We start from the raw sequence: 25,099 nt of genomic DNA on the forward strand, positions 1-25,099 counted from the left end.
ACAATTGTTTCTCATCAGGAAACTTGTTAATTTGCACAAAATCTAATTCCTTCTGCCTGTATCCCATTTGAAGCCAACTTTATCAAAACTCTTTAGGATAAAGGGCTATATTGAATATTAGGTTATCTTAGCAAGAACGGCAAGATACTTGTGCTCAGGGAGGAAGTATGCAATTATTTTGTCCATCTTTTTATGAAGGAAGGAGCTCGATGGAAAATGGGAATGCCAAAATTTCATACATTAAACCAATTTTTTTAAACCTCAACAAATGTGATACTGCTTGAATCGAGAATTATAAAGCAATAAAAAATGAGTCATTCTGCCAATCTTAATCTAAAAAAAGAAGTCCAAAAGAGATAAATAATCCACTCAATAACCTCTGCAACAGATTATCTAATAACTTTGCAGTAGCATAACATAGCCAATATTTCTTCAGTTTTAAAGATAGTCACCCATTTCCCCCCTCAGGAAAAGACCTTCTGATTCTGGTGTCAAACACCTCCTTGTCTTTTCATGCATGTTTTGTCACAGGTGATCCAGCAGCTGCCTTCAGCGTGGGTGCAGCATCCACTGGTACCTGGGTGGACATGTCATTACAGAAACGTTGCTATGTTTCATAAAAACAGTCACTACCCACAGTCGTTTCTGTTCCTGCTGACTAGTTCTTCCTCTTTGTATCACACATCATAATTCTTCAGAAGTCTGGGCTCTTTTCATGGCATTTCTCGTGTACTCAGGTACCTTCTGTGCATTTTAACATCCCCCATGACACCATTTGACTGTTTAGAGTATCAGAAACAGCGGTTGATTCTTTTTTGTTTCTTCCATGCGCCTAAAAGGGGAGCTGTAGAAAGCATAAGCTTTTTACTGAGATACTCAAAAAGGCAATAACAGAGTCTTAAAATTTGATATAGGCCTTCATGCAGCCAGTTTTAGTTCTTTATGCTTAGATGTGCCACCAAATACTTCCAGTAAACAGAATAGCATCTAAGCTACTCAAAACCCTGCCGTTCTGCAAAGAGTAGAGGGAGAAAAAATTATGAACCTCTTTAAGTTTCTCTTTGTTAACATGTTAGAAAATTCTCTCTCACACACAAAATTCTTCTCTCTTATAACTTTATTCCCCTCACTCTGTGCTTATTAACACCCACCCTCCCCCCACAATGACATGCAGAAAAATAAAGTGTGTTAATTAAATGAGTTAATTTCAGATGAAATAATCTCAGGTGACTGTCCAGAGACCATGCTAACACATGGTGGTTCCATTCCAGTGGTGTGAGCCCCTGAAGTCCAGCTCTGCTGAGGAATTAAAGCTGGACTTAAGCAACCCCTGCTCTCTGGGGCAGAGCTGGACAGAGACTCTTGGACAGCAGAGGCTGCTGAGCACATGTGGCCGGCAAAGGGCAGTGCTGGATACCACGGACACCACATGGGCAGCCTCTGTTCTGTGACCCTTTGCACTCAAGTTGTCCTCATCAAGCTCCAACTTTGCCTCTGCAAACTCTCCCATCCCCAGCTCAGTGTGGTGGGGCTGTCACTCTGCACATGTGGTGCAGGGCAAGATGCAAGCTCCTGTAAAGGTTGCATTTGTGTTGGGAAATTTAGCAAGAGTGATCTTTGTGGCCTTCCAGTGCACAAAGAGGTGGGGCAAACATTTTTAGCAGGGTATACTGGAAAAGGGGTGATGGTTTTACACTAAGAAAGGGCCAGTTTAGACGAGATATAAAGACCTAATGTTTTACAGTGAGGTTGGCAAACTCTGAAACAGGTGGTCTAGAGAGGTGGCAGAAGCTCCATCCCTGGAAACATTCAAGGTCAAGCAGCTTGGTCTAGCTGAAGTTGCACATTGCAGAGAAGTTGGACTATATGGCCTTTTACGGTCCCTCAAAGACTAAAGTATTCTATGATTCTATGATCTTGTCCACTGCTTACTATTGCCAGGTCCTGGGCATAGGAACCGGCAACATTCTGCCTCCCTTTATCTGTGTCTAATTTTATCAATGATTATCACTTCATTTAATCCAAATTTGTGGAAAATATTTTTCCCTGCTGCACAGATAGTTGAAAGAAATTACAGCATGACTGCTTCTGCCACATGTCAAGACATATTGAGGCTCCTATGAGTTTGATTTCATTAAAAAAAAAAAAAAAAAAAAAAAAGGGGAGACAAGTAGGGTAGTCCTGAAGTACAGTGTTTACTTCTGGTATTACCTCTTCATATGTACTGTCATGCTGTATGGTGTGCCTATATAAGATACCATGTGTGACAAAAGGCTCTCACAAGGCTGCTCTACAGTTTCCAAAGCACGATATGAATAATCTGTTTACTCCAAAATTGCAGCCAAACCCCCAATGCCTGCTGCCAGCTCCAGGAAAACTTACTAATTAAGGGGATTAAGGGATTTCCCCTGCTACTTGCAACAGTTCTCCAGCATTGCCTCAATTGGATCAGGAGACACTGGTTAAAGTGTAGTCCTGAGTCCAGAACAACCTATTTGGTGATCTTTGGTTGCCACATTGCTGCAAAGAATAATGTGTCAGTCTAACTCTTTATTTTTGCTCATTTTCCATGTCTACCTCAGAATGCTACAGTGAAAGTGAACACGACGATCCAGAAATAACAGACACGCCACCTCCACCCTACAGAGTCCAGACACCACCTCCTCCTTCAGTAAGTGTTCCAGTTATTATCTTGCTTCTTGTTGCAAGCAGGTTGAAACATAACTCTCCTGAGGTGGTGGACCGCTAGGAATAACCTAAAACATTGGCTGGAAATGACCACGTTGTGCTCCTGTGAAACCTTCATGCACAGACTGCCCGCCCTGTTGGGAGGCACAGTTGGCACATTCTGCACTACGGGGAGATTTGCACTGTAAAAGATCAGCTCCTTCCCTTTTATCTTGCTGGAGAAAGGAAGGTGTTGTTCTACCTCATACACGAACCGTGCCTTTCCTTAACAAGATTTTTAACACACTGCTATAAACTGTTTTTTTCATACTATTCTCTCTTTTTTTTAAAAAATCCATCCTGAAAGCTCTCTCTTTTTGTGACCTTGGTAGCATATCTAACAGCTTTGTATTTATTTATTTTAGTGAGCTGTTTTTAAGATTGCTGGATTTGAAGCTGCTTTTGTGTCAGTGAACAGAAGTGAAGGGAAAGAGGCCTCTTTGTACAGAGATAAAAATCTGCTTTTTTTCCTCTACCTCTGAAAAACAGACTATGAAAAAAGAAAATAGGCATTCTTCCAAAATTTATGTAGTATATTGCCCCAGAATATTCCTTCCTGTCTCACTTCATTTCATAAATTAAAATAAGCACTATGAACCCCCATGAGTCTAATCAAATTGGCTTGCCTAATTATTATCTACTTCTTGCCCTAATTATCTTGTTTCTGTATCATTGTTTTTCCCAGTGATCTCATTGTTCTCATGTGATTTAAATGGATTTTTTTTAAAAAATTAATTTTTAAAATTTTTCCTTTTTTGAATAAAGAAAGAAAAGTCGTTAATTTGCTATGAGGTAGCTTCACTAGTAGGTTCGGGGTGGGTTTTTTTCTTCTCTTTGCAGTCTTTAAAAGAAAAGTTTCATTTGTAGTAGAAGTCAGGGAGAGCTGTTGCAAGAAGCAGAGGTAACCCCTTAATCTCTGTCACCAGTAAGTTTTCTTGGAGCTAGCAACAGGCATGGGGGATTTGGTTGCAATTTTGGAGTAAAGAGATTGTTCATATCATGCTTTGGAAATTATTGAGTTGCCTTGTGAGAGTTTTTTGTCACCACATTTTTAATTTTTAGAATTTTTCTATTGAAATAGAAAGTCAAATTTACTTAATTCTGTGTTTAGAAATGAGTGATCTGGTTTGGGCTGGTAATGAGGAATCCTGATTCAAGCCTTTCCCTTCACTACCTGGAAGTTAACACTGAGAGGTGTGCAGTAAATCTGAAATATACAGATGAGCCAGAAAAGCTTGTGCAATCACAGGCATTAATAAAGGAGATGTCATGGACAGGGTTGCCTGTCTGGCATCTCTAATTAGCTCACATAAAGTTAGGAGTGCATATCACACAGCCACCCATTTGCCCCCCTCATTTTCAGTCAGATAAATCAGTCTTCACTTCCTCTCCTGAAACGTGTAGCGTTTATCACTAGAACAATCCGCCTGGCACCCGGGGGTGTGAGGCATTCACTGCTGTAGAACGTGATTCTTTAGTGCCTGTATCAACTGGAAGTTAAATGTGACTAAAAAAAAAAAAAGAGAGGAGAGGAGAGGAGAGGAGAGGAGAGGAGAGGAGAGGAGAGGAGAGGAGAGGGGAGGAGAGGAGAGGAGAGGAGAGGAGAGGAGAGGAGAGGAGAGGAGAGGAGAGGAGAGGAGAGGAGAGGAGAGGAGAGGAGAGGAGAGGAGGAGAGGAGAGGAGAGGAGAGGAGAGGAGAGGAGAGGAGAGATGCCTCCTGCAGTTATTCAGGGCTGTGGGTCAGTTAATGAAGTGTCTTGAATTTTATACTCCAGTGTGTTGCCTTTAGGAGGCTGTAGATGTGTTTTCCATCTGCTCACCTCTGAGTGAATGCCTGTGTTTTTCCAGATGATGAGTTTTAAACAGGTGCTGTTTTTAGCTTTCTGTTTTCCTAGTTTCCTGCTGCTTGTTGGACTGTTGCTGCAGAGGCAATCTCCGGTTGTCTCCTTCCCATATGCTCCTCTTGAGTGCTGGCCTCCACGTTTTAGCAGGGAACACATGGGCGGCAGGCAGTGGTGCAGATGCTGAGGGATCCTGCTTTCTCAAGCTTTCCCTCATAGGGTACCTTCTCTTCAGCCTTTACCTTCGTCAGCTGATTTCCCTTCTTATTCCTTAAAATCCCTTCCCTTGTGGACAAAGGCTATTGCCTTCTGAGCAAAGGCATCATCTTCTCACCCCAGAACTGGCCGCTGGAATAAACTTCATTTGCTGTGGATCTGCCCCATGCTCAGCTTGCTTACATAGTGAGTAGGAACAGCTCTGTTTGACTGCAAGTCAGATTCTTCTTTTAAGTAATGTATTTAATATCCATTTTGCTTCTGGACAAGTGTTGAAACAAGAAAACCACTGGAAGGATTGGGAAAGTGCAGCTTCTACTAAAAACTCAATTCTAGGTTTGGAACCTGTGGTTATCTCAGGGAGGGTTGGTTAACCATGGCTCTCTACCTATTTATTTGTTGCAGAGTTCTTGAACCAAGCTGTGAAGTCTCAAAAATGTGGTGGATTTGGGTTCATATTCTGTGGGTGCAGCACTTGGCATACTTAAATTTTGTCAAATTGTTACTGGAAGTGACACTTACCCTGTCAACTCAGCTCAGTGTCAAGAATGCCACGGGCATGGACTGGAGTTAATTTCTTCTTATTTTACGCAGAAAGTCCTTCAAACTTCTTGTCATCAAACCAAAAACTATTAGTCTGGAAAGTAATAGAAACCCAGATGCAGGCTCTGTTACATTTTAGAGCAGCAAACACTTTGCTGTACATCTAGAACAACGTTTGTACTTGCTGTTCTATTCTCTGCTGACTCAAACCATTTTGAAATTTGCAGAAGAAAAAAGTAGTGACCATGAAGTTCCATGTGTATGCATGGGTTTGGGTATTGTGGAGTAAAAAAAAGCAAGTGAGGAACAAGTAAATTATAACATCTGTAGGATAAAAGTTAAACTGACCACCTGCATTAATTTGTCCACATGTGAATGGATATACAGTTAAAAAAGTCAGCAGATATGTTGAGACAATAGATTGCCGCAGTGGCCAAAAAAGCAGTTGAAGAGTTTCATGGTCATAATTTTTGTCTAAAAAAATATCTAGAGACTCATTAATTTCCAGTAAGATCCTTATGGTGTGCTTTTTAAAACATCCCCAAATGGATATTTATCATCATATGGATGATTGCAAAATTTCCAAAGGAGTCACTCAAATAATTTAGGTAAACATTTGTCATTCCAAAGAAAAAGCAAAACACAACACATATGCGGAGAAAAAGAAACACCTTCTGGCAGTCATATTCTCACTCATATTTTTAAATTAACACACAATGAAAATGAAAACAAAAATATATACCCCTCAGTGAGGCACAGTCTCCATTGCGCTAACACTTTTTTTTTTTTTTCTGTAAGGACAAATGCCAGAAAAATAGAGGTGAGATCTGATATCTTCCCTTTTCAGCTTTGAACAACTGAAATTAGACCATCTACAACATGTGGGCAAGAGCTGTTACTGTTGGGTGATTCTGCTTGACTTTAGAAATTCTTCAACAATTTGTCTTTGTGATAGGAGCTCTTAGATGAAATGTTTCATACCACCTGTGTTCCCAAGGGCATTTTTAGCACTCGTGGTTTACTACAGCATCTCCTTGTCCTTTGCTTGAGAATGCGTATGTGAAGGTTTCTATTTTAGAAACAAAAGCACATCTGAAACACGGTGCTGTACGGTCGTGGTGTCCCTCGTGCGCTTGGAGGCGCTGGCCCATGGGCTAGCTCAGAACCTTCACCGCGGCTCACGCGCTCTGGGTCGGGGTTGCTAGCCGCACCAGCTCCCTCCTCCCCGTGGGTACCTCCCCGTGGGTACTTGGTTCCCCACACCCAGCGTAGGACTCGATCTTGCTGCAACCACGGCGACGGATAGAAGAGCGACTCTCCGAGCAGGGCTTTTTTATGGGGGAGACCCAACGGGAGCTCCGCACCAGACTGCTGCTGCTCAGGAGAGCCCCGAACAAGGGCTGTGCATGACTTTTTAAACAGGGGAGGACCAAGGGGTGGTAACAGTACAACAACCAATCCGGAAAACAGGGTGGAACCGGGGATGTAACCATGTAACGGGGAACCAGCCGCCATGGGGAGAAGGGAATTTCCCAGGCACCAGCCTATCACTCGACGCCCTCCCTGGAGCTTTCCAGAATCCAGGGAAGGGCCCCGGAATGATAGACTGAGGGGGAGAGAGGGAGAGGATTGACAACAGCAGGTGAGGGGTAGGGTGATGGACAGATAACCGAACATTACACAACAAACATGAGGGGAAAAAACCAACGAGGAGAATGGGGGGTACATGGAACAAACCATTACAGAAACTTCTTATGAAAAACTGTAAATTGATTACATAAAACAGTGTAAACCAAATAAATCAACTTCCGCACCACCACACTGTACTTTTCATACGGAATAGAGATGTCTGGGTCCTGCAATGTTTGGCACAGTCTTACAGGAATCATGAAAGATCCAGAGAATATGTCTTATGAGGAATGGCTGAGAGAGCTGGGTTTGTTCAGTCTTAAGAAGAGGGGGCTCGGAGGAGACCTCATTGCCCTCTACAATTCCCTAAAAGGGGGTTGTAGCCAGGTGGGGGCTGTGCCTAAAGTGACAGGAGTGGAGGAAGTGGCCTTAAGTTGAGACAGGGCAGAGTCAGATTAGATATATGACAATTTTTTTTCACCATTAGGTTGGTGAAATCAGGGATTGGAATAGGTTGCACAGAGAGGTGGTGAAGTCACTATCCCGGGAAGCATTCAAGAGAGATCCAAATCCAGTGCTGGATGATGTGGTTTAGGGGTTGCAGTGGTAGTGCTGGTGGATGTCTGGACTGGATGAACTTGAGAGTCTCTTCCAACCTTAACAATTCAATAATTCTACGAATGGCTTTGAAAATTTACAAAAGTGAATAAGCTGCTATAAAAAAATAGTGCTCACAGTCTGATATAGGTCCTCCTTATCCTCTGAATTAACTTCTTGTTATGTGATGCAGCTGTATTAGAAGCACAGGAAGGCTTTGCTGTGTTTAATATAAGAAGGAAGTAGTATACATTACAGTATACAACATTGAATTGTGGAGTTTAAAAATCATAATTAAAAAATTGTTACTCTTGGTTTGGTTTATTTGAATAAAAGTTATTTCTGGTTTACTGGGTTATAAATAGGCCTTCCAGGCTAGTCCATTTACTGTGTTTTCAGCTTTACCAGGTTTCCCTAGCAACACCTTCTTAGTAAGTTTCAATATTTTCAGTCTAGTTATCATCTGTTTTAATCCTCACACAGATCTATTCTGCATAAATATTGAGGACAGAAACTTGCCAGAATCATGGTCCGTCAAGTCTGGTATTCTGATGCTGGCATTGGCCAGTTAGGGGATGATACACAGGAGTAAATTTCTGCAGTAGCAGGATATCTGGCTTTCATGTCATGATGATCTTACCACAATTCTGATAGTTTCTGCTAAGCATTCTTGCCCTGGTGAGCGATTATCCCTTGAAGGGACTAGGAAAAATACTACTTTACTGTACTTCAGTGCTTGGGACCCCTTTTGTCCATCTCTGGTTATTGTATTGGTGGAACTGTTGAGTGCTTCATGTTCAATGACTAATTTGGAGTTTTCCCTCTTCACTCTCGATTAGGCCAATAAAGTGAAGACAAAGTAAAGAAAGAAAGTGAGTGTGAGACCTACCATAGAAGGCTACATTCAGCATAATATTTCTCCTTGATCTTTGTTTCTAGGCATTGTCAGGTTTATATCTCTTTTCCCTTTGGCTTCTTTGGATGAATAAGTAACCAGATTACATCAATTTCTGGTCATTTAGCATTTCAGCTGCATATCAATATATCATGTAGAACCTAGAAACAGGAGTAATTTGTAAATAATTTTTCTCTTTTCTTCCTCTCCTCCTGGCTTTTGTTTCTGGAAAGCAGGATCAGCAGAAGTCATCATTCACCTCAACTCTGTCAAGTGAAGCATCTTGTTCTCTCTCCTCTCCTGAAAGCACTTTCAACTCCCAAGAGTCATCATCTTCCTTGACATCCAAAGTGGTTTATTCGGAGAGGCAGTCCTGGCTTGATCTGGTTACCAGCTCTGCCACAGAAGAAGGTGATCAGCCTATAACATTCTGTGTACAGATTCATTCTGATGAGCCTCCAGAAGTGGTCTGTGGAGATGCAGCAGAGAGCCAGGAAGTTCAGCTTTCTGAACCCAATGGTGGATCCCAAACCTCTTACTTAAGAGCAGATACACATTGTCTAGCTGTGCCAGATACAGCAGGACAGCGATCACTAGCCAAAGGTGAGCTGATGGGAGAGGAGATTTTTGCTGCAGAGCCATACAATATAAGAGTTACGCGTTTTCTTAACTTCCTTTCCCCTTCCTTCCTCTATATTCTTCACTGAAGAATTTTCCAGTGGCACATAATTTATAACATTTAATTTATTGTACATTAAAACTTACTGCGCTGAGTATCTAGTTAGTACCTTTACAACTTTTCTCAAATTGTATCTATATTTTAGATCATAACCTCTGTATATAAATTTAGCATAGACATGATTTTTTTAACAGTCTTTATTTCAATGCAGGTATCTTTTATTACTTAGGATTGAATCAAAATCTTATCAGTGCTTCACAGAATGGACACCGTAACAAAACTGTAATATGTAGGGAACGGTGTACATGGGGTTAAGTCAGTCCAATTTTACAAATATGTGCTGTTACATTTACTCAAAGTACATACTCCCTATTTGCTTCATTAAGCTTCATTGTAATCAAGAGAAAACAACTGAAATCCTGAATCAGAAAGTCTATTAAGACTGGATTTTGTTTAAGCAAATAGGTATCTGCACAGTATCCTCCTACTGAAATGTACTGCTAATTGAAAAAGGTGGCATTGTTCCAGAATTTGGTCATTGTTACCATTCATAGGTCTCCTGTGTAGTGAGGAAATATCTCCTGCCTTTTGAGCAAAGCTTCTTTCTGCATTAAAAGCAGTTGAAGCCCAAGAGTTGTTCCTGGTGTACAATTATTGTGCATAGAGGGGTAATACATAAGAACAACAACATTCCTGTGCTGCAGCACTTCCCATGATTCTAAGTCCTTGTAACAATTTGAATTGAGTATTTGTTGCTGAAAGAGAAGGGTTGTCTCAGCACAATGCGAAAGAAAGGTGCATCTAAGAGGTTAGGCTGAAAGTAATGCAGTGATGGAAAGAAACAGTGCTGGAGTTGTTGGGAACCCAGGGTATTTCTCTGTAGGTGAACTTGACACTGGAAGATGATACTATGAGGCACATTAGCTACCGTGTCAGTCCCCCTGTAGTTTACAAATATCGACACTTAGAAAACTGGCGCCCCTTTATGTCGTCGTACCTTTTCTGATTTTACACAAAAATAGAGACATTAAGAAAAGTACAGTTTTCATCAAAACTGCAAATTAACTCAGTGTTTTATGCTTACCTACCTTACCCATTTTGTAGGCTTTTCTGCTAGAAAATTCTGCAGCAATTAAGATCAGAAAGAATTAAAATCCAGAGTAAGCATACGTGCTGTTTCTGTGTACTGGAAAAGTGTGCTGTGCTTTGAATTACCATGGAATCTGAGTCCCCTAATTCTGGCTTTGCACGTTTGTGCCAGCTGGGGCTGGCAGAAATGGAGTCCCTAATGAAAATATCACAAAGACATATTAAACATATTGTTTTCTGTAATTTTAACTTCTGGGTTAAATTTGATAAAGTAATGTCTTTGGAAAATAGTACTAGGAACATTCATCTGGATTGTTGGAATATAGGTCATAAATGGCATAGTGGTTTATAGATCCTGTTGACAAAGATTCAGTGGTTGCTCTTCAGAAATCTAAACTTTTGCTTAGAATGTATTCCTCTGGTATTGTCAGAAATCCTGCAATAATTCATAGGTTACTACTTTCCATTGTAATGTAAGGGTGACAAATACTTTAATGGATGTCATAGAATTAACATGACACATTCATAATCACTTAAAGAATAGTTTGATAGGCTCAATCATACTAACCAATAAAATGGGATTAAAATGTAAATCAAGTCATATTTTGGTATACTCCTGCAGTGGACAAAATGGTTTAATTTTGAAAAGATTATTCTTCTGTTTCTCACTGCTTAGTTGACGGGCAACCATGATAGCAGAGCACAGAACAGTTCCATCCTAACCACAGGTAATCGTTGACAGAATTACAGAAATAGATAATTTCACCAAGATAGTCGCTATGGAAACTGTATAACCTCACTAGTTCTTGTCTGCATCACGACCCATTACTGACTAAGTAAAACGTACGCCATCCACAGGTTTGTCTTTCCTTTGTCAGTCTGCATATATGGGCTGGGTGTGGAGAGAGCTGCTGTGTGGGGCCCTCCTCTGCAGTGGTCACTGAAAACATTAAGGAAATATTTTCCAAGGAAATTAGGCTACTTCAATTAAGCTGCCCAAAGGATGAGGTGGGAAAAGAAGGATAAATGTAAAATAACAATTCAGTTCCAAATGGAAGTTTTCAAAAAGGATGCAATTCTGGTTCTGTGACTTATCCCCCAAGAATTTCCCTCTCCAGCTAGTTGATAAGCATGTGTACAAATACTGTGGGATGAATTCAAGTTGTTGGGTAAAATCTAGCTGCAAATTCTCCTGATTTGCAGTAACTGGTAAGAGCACCCTTGTTATCTGATGCAAAACAAGAAGGCACACCTCAGTGCAGTTGGTATTACTTGCTTTACAGTGCTTCTGAATAGTGCATTTCTGACACGTTTCAGAGTCATGAGACTGCATCCAGGAGACAAGTCTGTGTCAACATTTTGTCAACATTTGCCCTGAAAGCACATGTTCCCTGTGTGTAAAGATGGTCCTGCTATCATCAGAACAGCTATGTTCTTTGACAGGCTTTGATCCCAGTCCCCCACAGAATCTAGGGGTGTGTCCGTGCTCTCTCTGTCTCTTGGTGAGGATAAAAAACCCACCTGTTGCACTGTTTTCTGGACAAATTCTTCAAAGTAAACCCACAAATTTACATTTTGGTTGTAGCTGATAAAGGCCTAGAGTTGAGGTGAAAATTTTCTAGAACCGAAGAGCACTTTTGCTGGATGAAAATGGAGATCAGTGTGAGAAAAGTTGGTAGCTAGAAGGAAGAAAGAGGAGCTGTGGTTTTGTGGCAAAAGCTTACCATGAAGAAACCTTAGTGATGAGTTAAACAATGAAAGAAACATTTTTCAGAAATAAACGGATGAATCTCCATAAGAAAAGCTACCAATTCAGCTAAATGGTGATGGATTATTTTTTCAACAGAAATTATTTAATGAACTCTGCTAAGCAACTGTGAGTATCTGGTGCAAGGAGCCATATATCATAGCATATGATATTTTTAATAATCTTTCCAACCACTCTTAGTGGCGTTATGAACAATGTCAGCATTAATTCTCTGCACCAGTTACTGGGGAGATGTTATATACCAGAGAGTGATACAAAGAAGGGGAGTTTATCAGTTTTTTACTCTTTTGAAGGGAGACCAACATTATGCGTCCATTTACTTTTTGGGAATATTTAAGACTTTGGTGATGCAGCTTGCTACATGCACAGTGACAAAAGATTCTAAACTGCCTGTGACGCAAAGAAACTGAAGGGTAAACAAGAAACAGCTGAGAATACAGAGTTCTGACTATGTGCGCTGTATCCAGAAGCTGGCCTTGCCCCCTCCAGGATGGCTAGACATTCTGTCCAGCCAAACTCCATCCTTTGTATTTCTTCTGGCGACCACTGGAAGAAAAGATATCTGACTCTGACACACCACCATTATGATCAAAAACCATAACAGCTAAAGGAAGACGCAGGAACTGAGAGGTTATATAAGAAAATAGGAATGTATGGTTCTATTTAGGGATCTACTGCTATAGCAGTAAGATCCTTCTTCCTTGCATTTTCTGAGTGTTTCATGATCATATGAAGTCAATGCATCTTGGCAAGACATTCTTGTTTTACCACTTCTGGTTTATTTTACCTTAGTTCACAGTAGCTGATGCATCTATTGTGTGCTGACATTTTCAAACCTGGACAGATTTTTCAAGCCTGAACAGGAAAAAATCCTCTTGGATTTTATCTGGGTTGGTTTTGTGGGAAGGAGTTGGTTAAATAGGAGTTGGATCCTTTCAAATACTTCTGCTCTCACTATTGACATCCTCTCTGGAGCCTGCATGTGCCAGTAATATCCAGAACAGATCCTCTGGTGTACTCTGGCCCCTTTGTTCCCTCGACAGAAGTTATAGCAAATAGCTAAATCATGGCTGAGACTAGCCGAGAAATGCGCCGATGGTGAAAACAACTGTGTAGAGAAACAACTTGAATAGTTATTTTGTTTCTTGTCAAAAAAGCTTTAGAAGTCACAGTGAAAACTATGGTGCTATGGTTTTCTGAAAAAGAGACACTTCTTTGTGTTGTTTCCAGTCCAGTCAGCTTATTAAAATTCTGCTCCTCACTGCTGAGTCCACTATACTGTCAGACAACAACATCTAATTGTTTGTGGTAATATAGTGTTCCTATTATTTTTTTCCAATATTTCCTCCCTTAGTTCTACATTTGCCAGTGAGGAGTTTGACTGAGTTATGCTCAGCTAATTGAATTTTTTTCCTGTATTTATTGCTCCATAATTATGTGGGAAATGTGATTTCCATGAGGTGACTTTCCCGTCAAAAAGACTACTACCACTATGGAGAAGGGTTGTGGGGGGCGGGATAGGTAGGTAAGTGCAAAAATCATTTAAGACTTTTTTTCCCTCTGCTTTTTCCAGCCTTGGGTATATGTGTTCTCTCCCACTGGCATCAAAAATTTTAGCAGAATCAGAAACAGAGGTGCTGGCAAAGCTACAAGAATGTCACAAGAGTAGCAAGAACAGGAGGAGGAAGCATTTTTTTTTCCCTGGAATTAATACAAAACTGAGGGTCTGTGAGATCTCAGTTACAGAGTGGGAGAACAAATATTTACATTACAGATAAATTTAGTCAGATATATTATGTTGGAGGTGATTTTCAATGCAAAATGCTCTTTCTGCCAAACATTTCCAATTTCTATATCTTTACCACTAGGAAACAATCAACTTTATTTTTCACAGCTGCTTTTTGAAAGTCCTGGATAATTTCACTTACGTAAACCTAAAGAGCATTAAAGCTGAGATTTCAGACAGGTTCCTGTACTGATGCTTCAAGATGGGGAATCTCAATATCTTAATGTCTCCAGCTTGTGGCAAGTTGGCTGACAGGAGAGCGGAAGCTGAAAATTGAGGAGGTGAAGAATAGGCATGTTGAACCTCTGGGAGATTGTTCTTGTCTGTGACACCTCCTGTTAGAGGGAAATTCCAGATAAATGGCATCAAGCCTCAGAACTGTGTTTTAGTTCCCCTAAATCAGAGTTTTTCAGTTTTTTCACTACCTCTCCCCCTTTCAGATTTACAGCATCAATCTAGTGTATTCAGTGGCAGCATCAAGCCTGCAAAATGTAGTTTTTTTCTTTCTGAACTTGGCACAGGGGTACTCAGGACAATGAAGGTAAAATTCCAGATAGGTAACAGATAGTCTGGCCTCAGTTTATAGAGGTTTATTGGCAGACATATCCTTTGTCAACAGCAGGAGTGTTCTACACAAATGCACAATATTAGGTTAATATTTTATTTTTTTAATTGTAGTTGAAATTCATCAAAGTTAGAGACAAAATGCCATGTAACTCATACCTGCCTCTACACAACCTGTAAGTTCCACTCACCCTTGTTTTCCAGTAGTTTGCTGAAATTCCATTTAGTTGCTTTACTGCCACTTCTTTATCTACCTGATATGAAGAGTCTGACACATTCCTTTCTCTTTGAAATTACCTGACCTTGATTAATTCCTTGGAGTATGAGAATGGTGGAAGAATAAGAAGTAGGAGTTTCAGGTAGCAGTCTTGGAAGTCTGCAGGAGCTGAGTACACTTTGCTGGGCAAGTGTATGATTCAGCAGCCTTCTCTTGGGCTTTTCTGACTTTGACTCCATCTTTTTCTGTGCTGAGTGTTACTGTGCTCCTTACAGTTTCCCACAAGTGCACAGAAGATATCAGAATATTTAGTGAGGAAGAAGAGTGCTCAGTGGGGGAGTTTTCTCAAGCTTGCTGCTTTGTAACCATTTTAGGACACTGAGGAAGGTCATGAGTTAGTCTCAAAATGTGTCTGGAGCAGGGACCTTGAGTCCCCTGTGGGTTGACTTTATCTAAAAGTTGCTGAACAGGATTGAAAAGCCTTTTTTTTCTTCTTCTTACACAGTCTTTCTTATATAGCTGATAAAAATCAATTAATCTCTCAAAGCATTACTGTGCACAGTCCTGGTAGGTGATGTCTACGGCAGAGTTGAGCCAGAAGCTGTGCAGAAGATGTGCAGAAGCTGGCTAATGAAACAAACAGCTGCTTCATCCCAAGAAAGTAGGCAGGAAACTAGTTATTACGAGCCTCATGGCCTCATGGCCAACAGTTTTCAGGAAATACTACTGTCGTGTATTATACCTTACACTTCCATTTTTTTTCCTGTTTCCTGCAGCTTGTTAAATATACAACAGTTCTCTTTTTCCTCCCCCAGCAATGTACCAATGTTGGAAGCTATATTTAGTTTTTGTCAAGTTACTGTAGGCTTTTTATAATCACACAGTAGTGAAGAATAGGCCAGAAACAAAGTGAAGGCAAATATTTGCAGCATATCATAAACCTTTCTCGTAACCTAAATATTTAGAAAGAAGGGAGATGGAGGGGGATGCTGTACTTTATAAAACATGGAAAAGATAAGAAACAGCCTCCTTAGTGTGCTGACATACTGCAGAATTCTTTTTGCAGTAGCATGAGTGACCAGAAAGACTTGTTCCTTTTGTTCAGAAGGTATTTGCTGACTGCAGATGATTTAGAAAAGTAAATGTTTATCTTTAAAAGAAAAAGTGCCCAGCCAGTTCAATGGGAATAGGAAGGACTGCAGTTGAGAACCAACGCCACTACTGACAGTGATAAAAAACTAAGTATCCAAAGTGGATCTTGAGGGATTCATTAGCACCCTGAAAACAGCAATAGCTGTAACATTTTCCTTTAGAGATCACTGAAGCTGTGTGGACTGAAGGACAAGAAGCAAGTTGTGCAGTCTGTTGCTAAAAATGGCCTTCTGCTAAAACGCCCCTACATATGCCTGGCACATTTTTAGTTTCCGCCTCTTCATTTTTTTAGTTTGTTTTATTCCGAGAAATGCCTTTGCTTCAATTTTCATCTTACTTTATGTTATTCTCAGCTGTTTACTCACTTTTCCTTTCATGTACTCTCTGTCTTGGAAGATGGAACTGCATCTTGGGAGCCATCAGAGTAATTAAGGTGGAGATAATCAAGGATTTGTTGTGGGGCATTACAAGCAAATTTTCTGCTGCAATCTGTGAAACTCAGGGGCAAGACATTAGATACCCTAACTTTCTTGCTTTAATCTGTTCTCTAGGCCTCTGAAATGTTTATATGTTTCTTTTAATTACTTTTTTTTTTTTTTTTAAACTCGTTTTCAGTAATTACCAAAACCTGGTGATGAATCAGCACAGCAAAGAGAATTTGCCGTGTGAGTTTCCAGGTAGAACCATAATTCACTGTGTAGCATGCAGGGAGGGGAGAATAGGTGTAGATGCTATCAGAGTTGTTTCATTCAAACATAGAACTACTGACAGTTGTTCAAAGTCTGTGATATATTCAGAGCATTAAAGCAGCACTCTATTAGTGGAGATACAGGCTCACATCTGTTTGGATCATTACCTGATTCTTAACATGTGAGTTTGGAAGTATGTCTTTCTCATAGACATCATTACCCTAGAAATTACCCTAATTGCCCTTCATTTTAACTCTAATACCATTATTTTTTGAGTTGGTTTGAGAGCCTTCCTGGTGGCTGAACATAAATTTTCTGTTATCTGCTGTCACATTCACATTCTCATACCTGATTTATTCTTTTCTTTGCAGACCAGGAAAAATGTGATGATGATGATGAGATGGAGCGACTTTATAAGTCACTGGAGCAAGCAAGCCTGTCTCCCATTGGTGATCGTCGACTGTCAACTAAGAAGGAGCTTAGGAAGTCGTTTATCAAGCGTAGCAAAAACCCCTCCATTAATGAGAAACTCCACAAAATTCGAATGCTGAACAGTACATTAAAGGTGAGTCTGCAGATCTTGCCAAAGGAAAGCTTGAGAGAAAAAAAACCTTTCCCTGGAAAAGAAGCACTATAGAACTCAACCAAATTCTAATTACATATTTACTGAAAGCCCCAGAGAATTTTGTTAAGTTTTTGAATTCTTTTTTTCTGCTTCATTGTGAATACTGATCTGTGTTATGGTGTTCAGTTTGAACTGGAAACAGAGGCAATAGCTCAGGAGGGACTCTTCTTGCAGAACTTCCAGCCCATTTGGAAAATTTAATGAAGAAAACTCTTAGTTAACTGGAAAACTTGCAAGCACAGCTAAATGCAATAAACAGGGGAGCCTTAAAAAAAGGAAGAGCAGACAAAGTACATTGATGATAAAGGACATGAAAATGACCCTGAGCCAAAAAAAGTTTTCCTTATGTGATTATCAGAGAATGTACAGGATGTGCCAAAGCTATTGTAAAGACCTCCTGTAATGAAAATATTTTTAATAACAAAAGCATCCTGCTTTTATGTTGGAAATATATCACGAACTGGAGGGGTACAGAGGTTCAGGAGATGTTCTATGAAAGGGCCAGTAAATCTGTCTGGAATATGGGAATTTATGAAGTGGTTTACTTGCCAGCATCAAGTTTCACAGGCTTTCAAATCCTGCTTCTGAATGGTACTGAGAGAAGCAAAAAGCTTAACCATAGCATTTATATCTTAAGGAGAAGAAAGAATAAATGCAAACTTGGGGCTTCACTTACTTCTTTTTGTATGCATTAAAAGCAGGAATTGAGTATATTATTTCAAATGGATATATTTGGCTTCAGGCACTGTACACTGGAGAAATGCATGTAAAGTGGTTGGACTTGATGATCTTAGAGGTCTTTTCCAACCTTAGCAGTTCTATGATTCTAAAAACTTAGCCCGTCAGCAGAATCATTGGTTTGATTACTATTTGCTTGGGTTTGGCACCTCAGCCTAAGCTGGAATTCCTGAAAAGTACAATTGTAAAGGGAATTGGGAAGAGAGGCATTCCTCTTGGCTCCATATGAGACCTGGTGAAGTCTCTCCTTAGTATCAAGGAGTTTTCAGTGATGAGGCAGTGACTACAGAAGTATTCATTTGCATCAGCAATAAAGTGAGCCCCCCACACAGCAGAAAGTTAATTTAAAAGGTATGCCTATTTTATAGGACAGGAAGCTACATACAGAAACATTCTGCAAGGCTATCCTTGCAGCCTAGGAGCCTCACTAATCTAAGAACCAGGCAGGGCAAAATGGAGTTGTATTTTGTGGGACAGTCATTTTCATTAGTATGAAGTTGAATGGAAGCCTTAATGTCAGACATGAGCAAGGAGCATTGATTTAGAATGGGAGTATCATATAAAATGTGATTTACTTAGGTTTATCTAACACTGGTATTTAATATGGAAAAATAATTTTTGGAGTGTTCATAACATATAAAATGTGTTGATCTCTTTGGTTCTATTTGTTAGGGGTTTTTTTCTTTCTTCAAAGTAAGAAACTGGAGTATTGACAAAAAAAAAAAGCACAGGCATTTTTTCATAGACACAAACAGAGCTCTGTACCCAGCAGTATTTAAGTTAGCCTGTCTGAAAATCAAGTGCCTGCAGCGGGAAAGTGCCATATTCTTTACATCAGTGGAATTACGTGCTTTTAAAGTCAATTTTCTTAATGTATAATATAAGACATAAGGTAATTGGAAATGATCTACTAGAAATTTAAAAATCAGGAATTTTTTGCTTCTGATCCATATGTACTCTGCTTTAATTAAAACCTTATTAGCCTGAGAAGTGATTTATGCAAGTCTCAATGCAATTTTAATTTTAGACTTTTGACTCCACATATTTAACAACAGATTAATGTTGCTGCCACAATATATCATTAACAAAGCATGTTTTGAAGACTTTAGAAAAGAGGGAAACTATGTGCAAATGCATCACAGTCTTAGTGAATATGGGAAATAGCTTTAGTGCTACAGGAGAAATTCCATGGCATGACTTTTTGTTGCCAAGTTTGTCCAATAGAAATACTCTTCTCCCTTCCATCTCCCTATCTCCTCTCTTCTCTTAAGCTGACTCCATACATCCCTGCATCAATCCAGAAGTCCTTAAAAGGGCTGGCACTGGGTCTTGGGGGAAGAACATGTGTAAAATACTGTTGAACGAGCTTTTTGGGTTTAAAAAGCAGCTGAGGGATCATCACAGAGATTGGAGTAGTTGAAGGTTCATTAGAGCAGTAGTGGGATATGGATATATAAACAGCTGATTGCTGCTATCAGAAGGTGAAATGAATGTGCAAGAGTACTTTCAAGGCATTTTCAAGGCAGCCACCAGCACAGGCTGTCCTTGGGTGTGATGAATGTGTGGCAAGAGGAGAAGATGGTTAGAACTATTCCATCACTTTCACAAACAGGCTGGAGGGAGGAAGCCCAGCAAAAGCAGTCAAGTCTTGATGGTGCAGCATGGTGCCTCCAGTAAGAAATTATAGCTGCTAATAGGGGCTTCTCTATCCTGTGGTCCATTGCACAGATAGGCAATATGGGCTGGAAAAGCAAAGTGGTTTGTTATGCCACAACATGTGAAGACATCAAAGAACATCAGTGTGGAAGGAGGATGTAATGAAGACAGAGCCAAGCTATTTCAGTGGGACACAGTGACAGGAACAGAAGTGATGGGTTCAAACTGAAACACAGAAGATTTCCCCTGGATATCAAGAAACACTTTTTTTACTGTGCAGGTGACCAAGCGCAGGTTGTCCAGGGAAGCCGTTGAGTCTCTATCCTTGGAGTTATTCAAGAGTCATCTGCACACAGTCCTAGGCAGCCTGCAAGTAGATGGCTCTATTGGAGGAAGGGTTTTGGACCAAATGACTTCCAAAGGTCCCTTCCAAGCTTAACTGTTCTGTAGTCCTGTGGCATGCAGAATCTCCGTGTCCCTGCATTGGTCACTGCTCACATCTTACAAGTGAACCAGGGTGCCTGGTTCAATACGTGGCTGAGCTGCTCTTGCCTTAAGGTAGATACCAGATTTATCAGCAGAAGCTGGTGCAAGATGGCAAATCACAGGTACTGCAGCCACTCTTCTGCCAGTGCACATATCCAAAATTATGTTCAGTCCAACTCCCAGAGAAGAGACATTTATTACATGGAATAAGTGGTTTTTTGAGGAAGTTAGAACTGCTGTGAAATACAGAAATAAATGCTGTTGTGTCTAGTTTCATGCAAGTACTGTCTTGTTGAGGGACAGCATAACAATGTATAATTTTCACATGAATCTTCTCTCATCAAGTTTTGTTAAGAAGCCTGTAAAAATCTAGATTAAATCATAATTTATCTTTAACTGGGAAGGATTTTTGCTGTAGACGTAACTTTGGTGACCTATGCTCTAAAAATGTGAGCAAGCTGCCAGGAGAATGGGTAATTGGCGATGTCCTTGTGACATGAATCTAGTGTTCCCAGAGTGTTTTTGTTAGGGACAATTGTCTCAGCATTTTCTGTGCAAATAACAACTTGTTCTCTTCCTAGTGTAAGGAACATGACCTGGCCACAATTAACCAGTTGCTAGAGGACCCAAAGTTGACAGCGGTGAAGTACAGAGAGTGGAGGAGCACAAACATCATGCTGGTCCAAGATATTTATCAGCAGCAGGAAGTCCAGGACATGTCCATAGAGAATAGTGAGGAGCAAGAGATGACTCCACAGCCAATCACTGAAAGTGCTATTTGATTAATGGCACATGGCAAGATCTTTCTCCGCAGGTCTTCGCATACAAGCAATTTAAGCTGCTGTATCTTGAGATTTGTGTTTTGCAAGTGTGCTTCAAAAGGAAAGCAACCTGTTCTCTAAAGTTTTGAATGTTCTTGCAGAACTCATTTAATATCAAAAGATCCCGAAAAAGCACACCTGAACGTGGCCTGCCTACATACAACTTAATATTTAAGAAAGCAGCAAAGAAATGTTTTTCAGTTTTTGGCGAAGAAAATTTTAAATGTCCAGCTCCCGAAGGACACAGAACTATGTAATATGTACTGTATAAATATGACAATCTTGGGATTGTTTTAACCATACAATTTACCTTCAAATGAAGTTAAAATGATACCAACAGGATGTTGTCTACTCTACCTTTTTACCCTCTAAGATAATCCGATGCATACGTTTTTCATCTCTGTACCCATTTACTTTCACCACTCTACCAGTTTAAACTGAGACAAATGGAAGAGTAATGATGCTTGAGTTGATACCACAGACAGCTGCCAGGCACCCAGTTCAGGCTCTGCCTGATGTTTTATGAGTTTCAAATTTATTTATGGTCCAGACCAAGAAGGTACTGTCTTTCTACATGAAGAAGAGGTCTCTCAGTTTTTGCTAACATGTAATTTACTCTTCAGAGAGACAAGTTTCAACTTTTCTTACGGACTTGGCTGAATTCCTTGGAAGATTATGTTCTGTCTTATTTTTGACGATTGGAAGTATATAAGGTACAAGTTCATCCCAGAGTCCAACTCTAGGAAGGTGATCATATTCACAAGCCAGAAGCTAAAAAACTATACTCCTAATGTGAACCGGGAAGCGTAAAACAAAGTTGCAAATATTTTTGTAAATTTATGTAATTTTATGGCTTTTATGAGTGTGACTATGTACTGTATAGATGTTTTATTTATATATTTATATATGCTGAATTTCCTAATATAAATAGGCACATGTGGACCAAGCCCACCCAGCTGCGAGTTCTTACAGATTGACTTGAAATGCCTCTTTATTTTTTGTTCCATCACAGATCACAGTAATGACTCTACAGCTGAGACTACCCTGAGACATCTGCTGTGACTCTTTCTTCTGCTTTTCTAGGTCTGAGTTTTAGATGAAGATTTTAGGGCCTGAAAAGCTTTTCTAAAAAGTTTCAAGATTTCCCTTTGGGGGAAAAAAAAAAAAAAAAAAAAAAAAAAAGAGATTTTGCTGCAGGATCATGATTTTTTGGCTTCGTTGTCCTCAGTACAAAGTTTTAGGCTTTTGCCTTCCCCTCTTCTGCAGTATAAGGAATTTTTCAGAGTGCCAGGTTTTGAAAAGCAAGAATTAGTCCACCATTTCCAAATTAATGCCACTATAGGAACTGCGACAATCTGCACTTCTGTTGCTATTTCATAAAGAAATTCTTTGTCATTAGTTTTCAATACAGTTTATCTTTTAAAGCAAAATACACTATAGGGATGCAGCCATATTCATCTGTCTTTATATATTTTATGTTTTACCATAGCTTGATTGAGAAAACAAATGATAAGGCTATTAGTAGGAATATGTGAAATCTTTTCCACATGCGTAGTGATTGGTTTGACTGTTGATATTGTGTTTTTAATACTCAGCACCTTTTCTTTTAAAATAGAGTGAAGGAAATAGATGAAAAATTACTAGATGGGGAAGCAGACACAAATCATTGGATGGTTAAAAAGCTATTCTTTTCAGGAAATCATCGTATGAGCGGTGATTTAATCACTTCACTAATTCTAACTAGTAGTTAAGGAAGCTTAATACCTGGTGCAATTTGGATTGGAGTAATTGCATCTTAAAAATGGAGCCCGTTTTTAGGTGGTTCTTTTTTTTTTTTTAAAGAATTCTTCCACCATTCCCATTGAAATGCTTTCAATTACTGCTGAGAGCACCCTGAAAATCAGGAGTGTAGAGATTAATCTGCTTGGTCCATTTCATTTTTAACAACCTGGTGCTAAGTAATTGATAAATATTGGAGGTCAAATTGCATGTACATTTTCTATCACACATGCGGGTTTCTCACAAAAGAAAATGCCTAAACACCACTTTCCTTCAAAAGAATCTTCAATTGGATGTTGAAAAGAAGCACATGCTTAAGTGGCCTGTTGAGCTGGGCCGGACAAGTCAGTGCCTTGCAGTTCTGAGCAAAGTCCGAGTCAACTCCATTTGCTGAAGCAGATTTGCAGCATACGAAGAAAAACCTATGTGGCCTGTACGTGCTGTGTTGGCTCTTTTCACATTGCACTTTTATAACCATATACAAAACAGCTTTCTCAAATCTAGAGACAAAGAGATGCCTTTGGACTGCCCAAACTCTACTATTGGTTCTGACAGATTACATAGCCTAAAATTGCTTTAAAATTACTCTCTTTCAAATGGTCAGTAGATACTTATTGTTGAACTACTGAGGTTTTGGAGACCTGCTGAGAATGGGCTCTTATCACTGCTTATCAAAGAACAGAAAATTCTTGAATGGCGTTACTTAATTTCAGTTATAATTTTAACAAATTTCTTTGTTCAGGAAAACAAATGTATGGGTTTTATGCAAGTACTGTGTGGGAAGTTTAACTCCACTCAGTTACTATTTCGACTCAAAATAATGGAAAGCGTGGAAAATACAAAGTGAAAATTACAGTGAAACAGGATTAATTTTCTGGCATTGCTAATTACTGTGACAGTTTTCGCCTGGGTTTATCACAAGGGGCTGCCCAGCAGCGTGAAAGCCATAATTGGAAACAGTATTACGCACAAGCTGACAGCTACAGCGGGAAGCCACCTCAACAGGAGAAATTTGGACACGTCTGTGCTCTGCTCAGTGATGCTTGGAGTAACTGGTATTTCTTGGTCTGGATTTGGAAGACCTGCACTATTGACTCATAGCGTAGGGAGCTGTGCATCCCTAGTGTGTGAATGTCAAGAAGTCTTTAACCATCTGCCTCAAGGGACATGTTTTATATACTTTTTGGGAGAAGTATGTGTGTGGATATGTGCGCATGCACAATTTTTCCTCTGGCAGTAAAGCCAGTTGGCGCAGCAAGTCCAGCAATGGAAATTTTGGAATTTCTGGTAAAAATACCTAATTTTAACTGCTTCTGCAGCTTTTCTGGAAATCAAATATCTCTATTCTGGTGGCGTACATCTCATGAGATACCAGAATGAGGTGGGATCACATTTCCTTTCCTATGATGGAAGAGATTTCATGTGGGGATTGTGAATCATTTCTACATCTGGCTCTGATGATTCAATCAATACTAGAGTTTCACCTTGTCATGGTTTTAAGTGCAGCTGGAGATGAAACACCATGCAGTTGCTTGCTCATGCCCCCTCTCTTTTCCTTCCCCATCCCTGTGTAATGGGCAGAAGAATTGAAGTAAAACTTGTATGCTGAAACAAGAATGGTTTTATAATTTAAAATAAAGTAAAATACAACAATAATGGTAAATAATAATGATAATAAAGAGGAAAGAAACCAAGCAAGTGATGTACAACACAATTTCTCACCACCCACTGACCTGCCAGACCCCTCTTCCCAAACCCAGATCAGGCCCCCCCTTTCAGACAGCTCCCTCTGGTTTATATACCCGGCATGATGTTCTGTGGTGGGGAATATCCCTTTGGTCAGTTTGAGTCACCTGTCCTAGCTATGCCCTCTGCCAGTTTGGTTTTTTGTGTATTTCCTCACTGGCAGAGCACAGACAAGGAAAAATATCCTTGATTTAAGAAAAACACAGTTTAGCAAAAAATCAAAACATCAGGGTGTTATCAATACCATTCTCATTCTGAATCCAAAACACAGCACTGCAACAGTTACTGAAGAAGAAATTAACTCTACCCTACCTGATACCGGGAATAAACAGGAATAAATAATGTACTACTTCTCTTGTTTTGCAAATAATTTGAATTTTGGAGGAAACCATCATATTGAAAGAAAAGGTTGGTTTGGGACAGTCAGGGAGGGAGGGGGAGAAAAAACATGGCATTTGACTTAAAACTCAGTGGAAATTCAGAATTTAAAATTATTTTTAACTTGGAAAAATTACGGGTGTGTTACATCTGTTGTGTGAGCCTGTAAACTTACATGTCTATTACAGATATAATAAGAAAACCTGTATTTTAAAACTTTTCAAGTAGCAAAGAAGCCCATGTATGCATATTTTTATGAGGGGACCTCCATGTACTGTGACTGGGGTTTGGGCTTTGAGCTTTTTTTTTACTCTTTTGCTTGTTTAGTCACACAAAACTAACCAATTGTAACCAACTGTAACCAAGTGAGGGCCCGAGTTTACTTCATTTCTACGAGGTATGTCTTTCTGCTAACAGGAAGTCAAAGTGGTTTTCTTATAGTAGTAGAGCCAAAGTGGAATTTCCTGTTTTGTGTGGG

At 39.8% G+C, this 25,099-nt stretch overlaps 1 protein-coding gene across 1 annotated transcript in view; it reads left to right on the forward strand.

Moving 5' to 3' along the window:
- Positions 1–22,494, forward strand: part of IPCEF1 (interaction protein for cytohesin exchange factors 1) — a 79,695-nt gene extending 57,201 nt beyond the window's left edge. The window contains exons 8-11 of the mRNA XM_040057611.2: positions 2,583–2,671; positions 8,685–9,051; positions 16,764–16,957; positions 20,479–22,494. Coding sequence (XP_039913545.1) covers positions 2,583–2,671; positions 8,685–9,051; positions 16,764–16,957; positions 20,479–20,679 — 851 coding nt within the window. The 3' untranslated portion in view covers positions 20,680–22,494. The remainder of the gene's footprint in view (positions 1–2,582; positions 2,672–8,684; positions 9,052–16,763; positions 16,958–20,478) is intronic.
- The last annotated feature ends 2,605 nt before the right edge of the window (positions 22,495–25,099 follow it).

This window comes from Hirundo rustica, chromosome 3 (assembly GCF_015227805.2).
Source record: "Hirundo rustica isolate bHirRus1 chromosome 3, bHirRus1.pri.v3, whole genome shotgun sequence".
Taxonomy (NCBI): domain Eukaryota; kingdom Metazoa; phylum Chordata; class Aves; order Passeriformes; family Hirundinidae; genus Hirundo; species Hirundo rustica.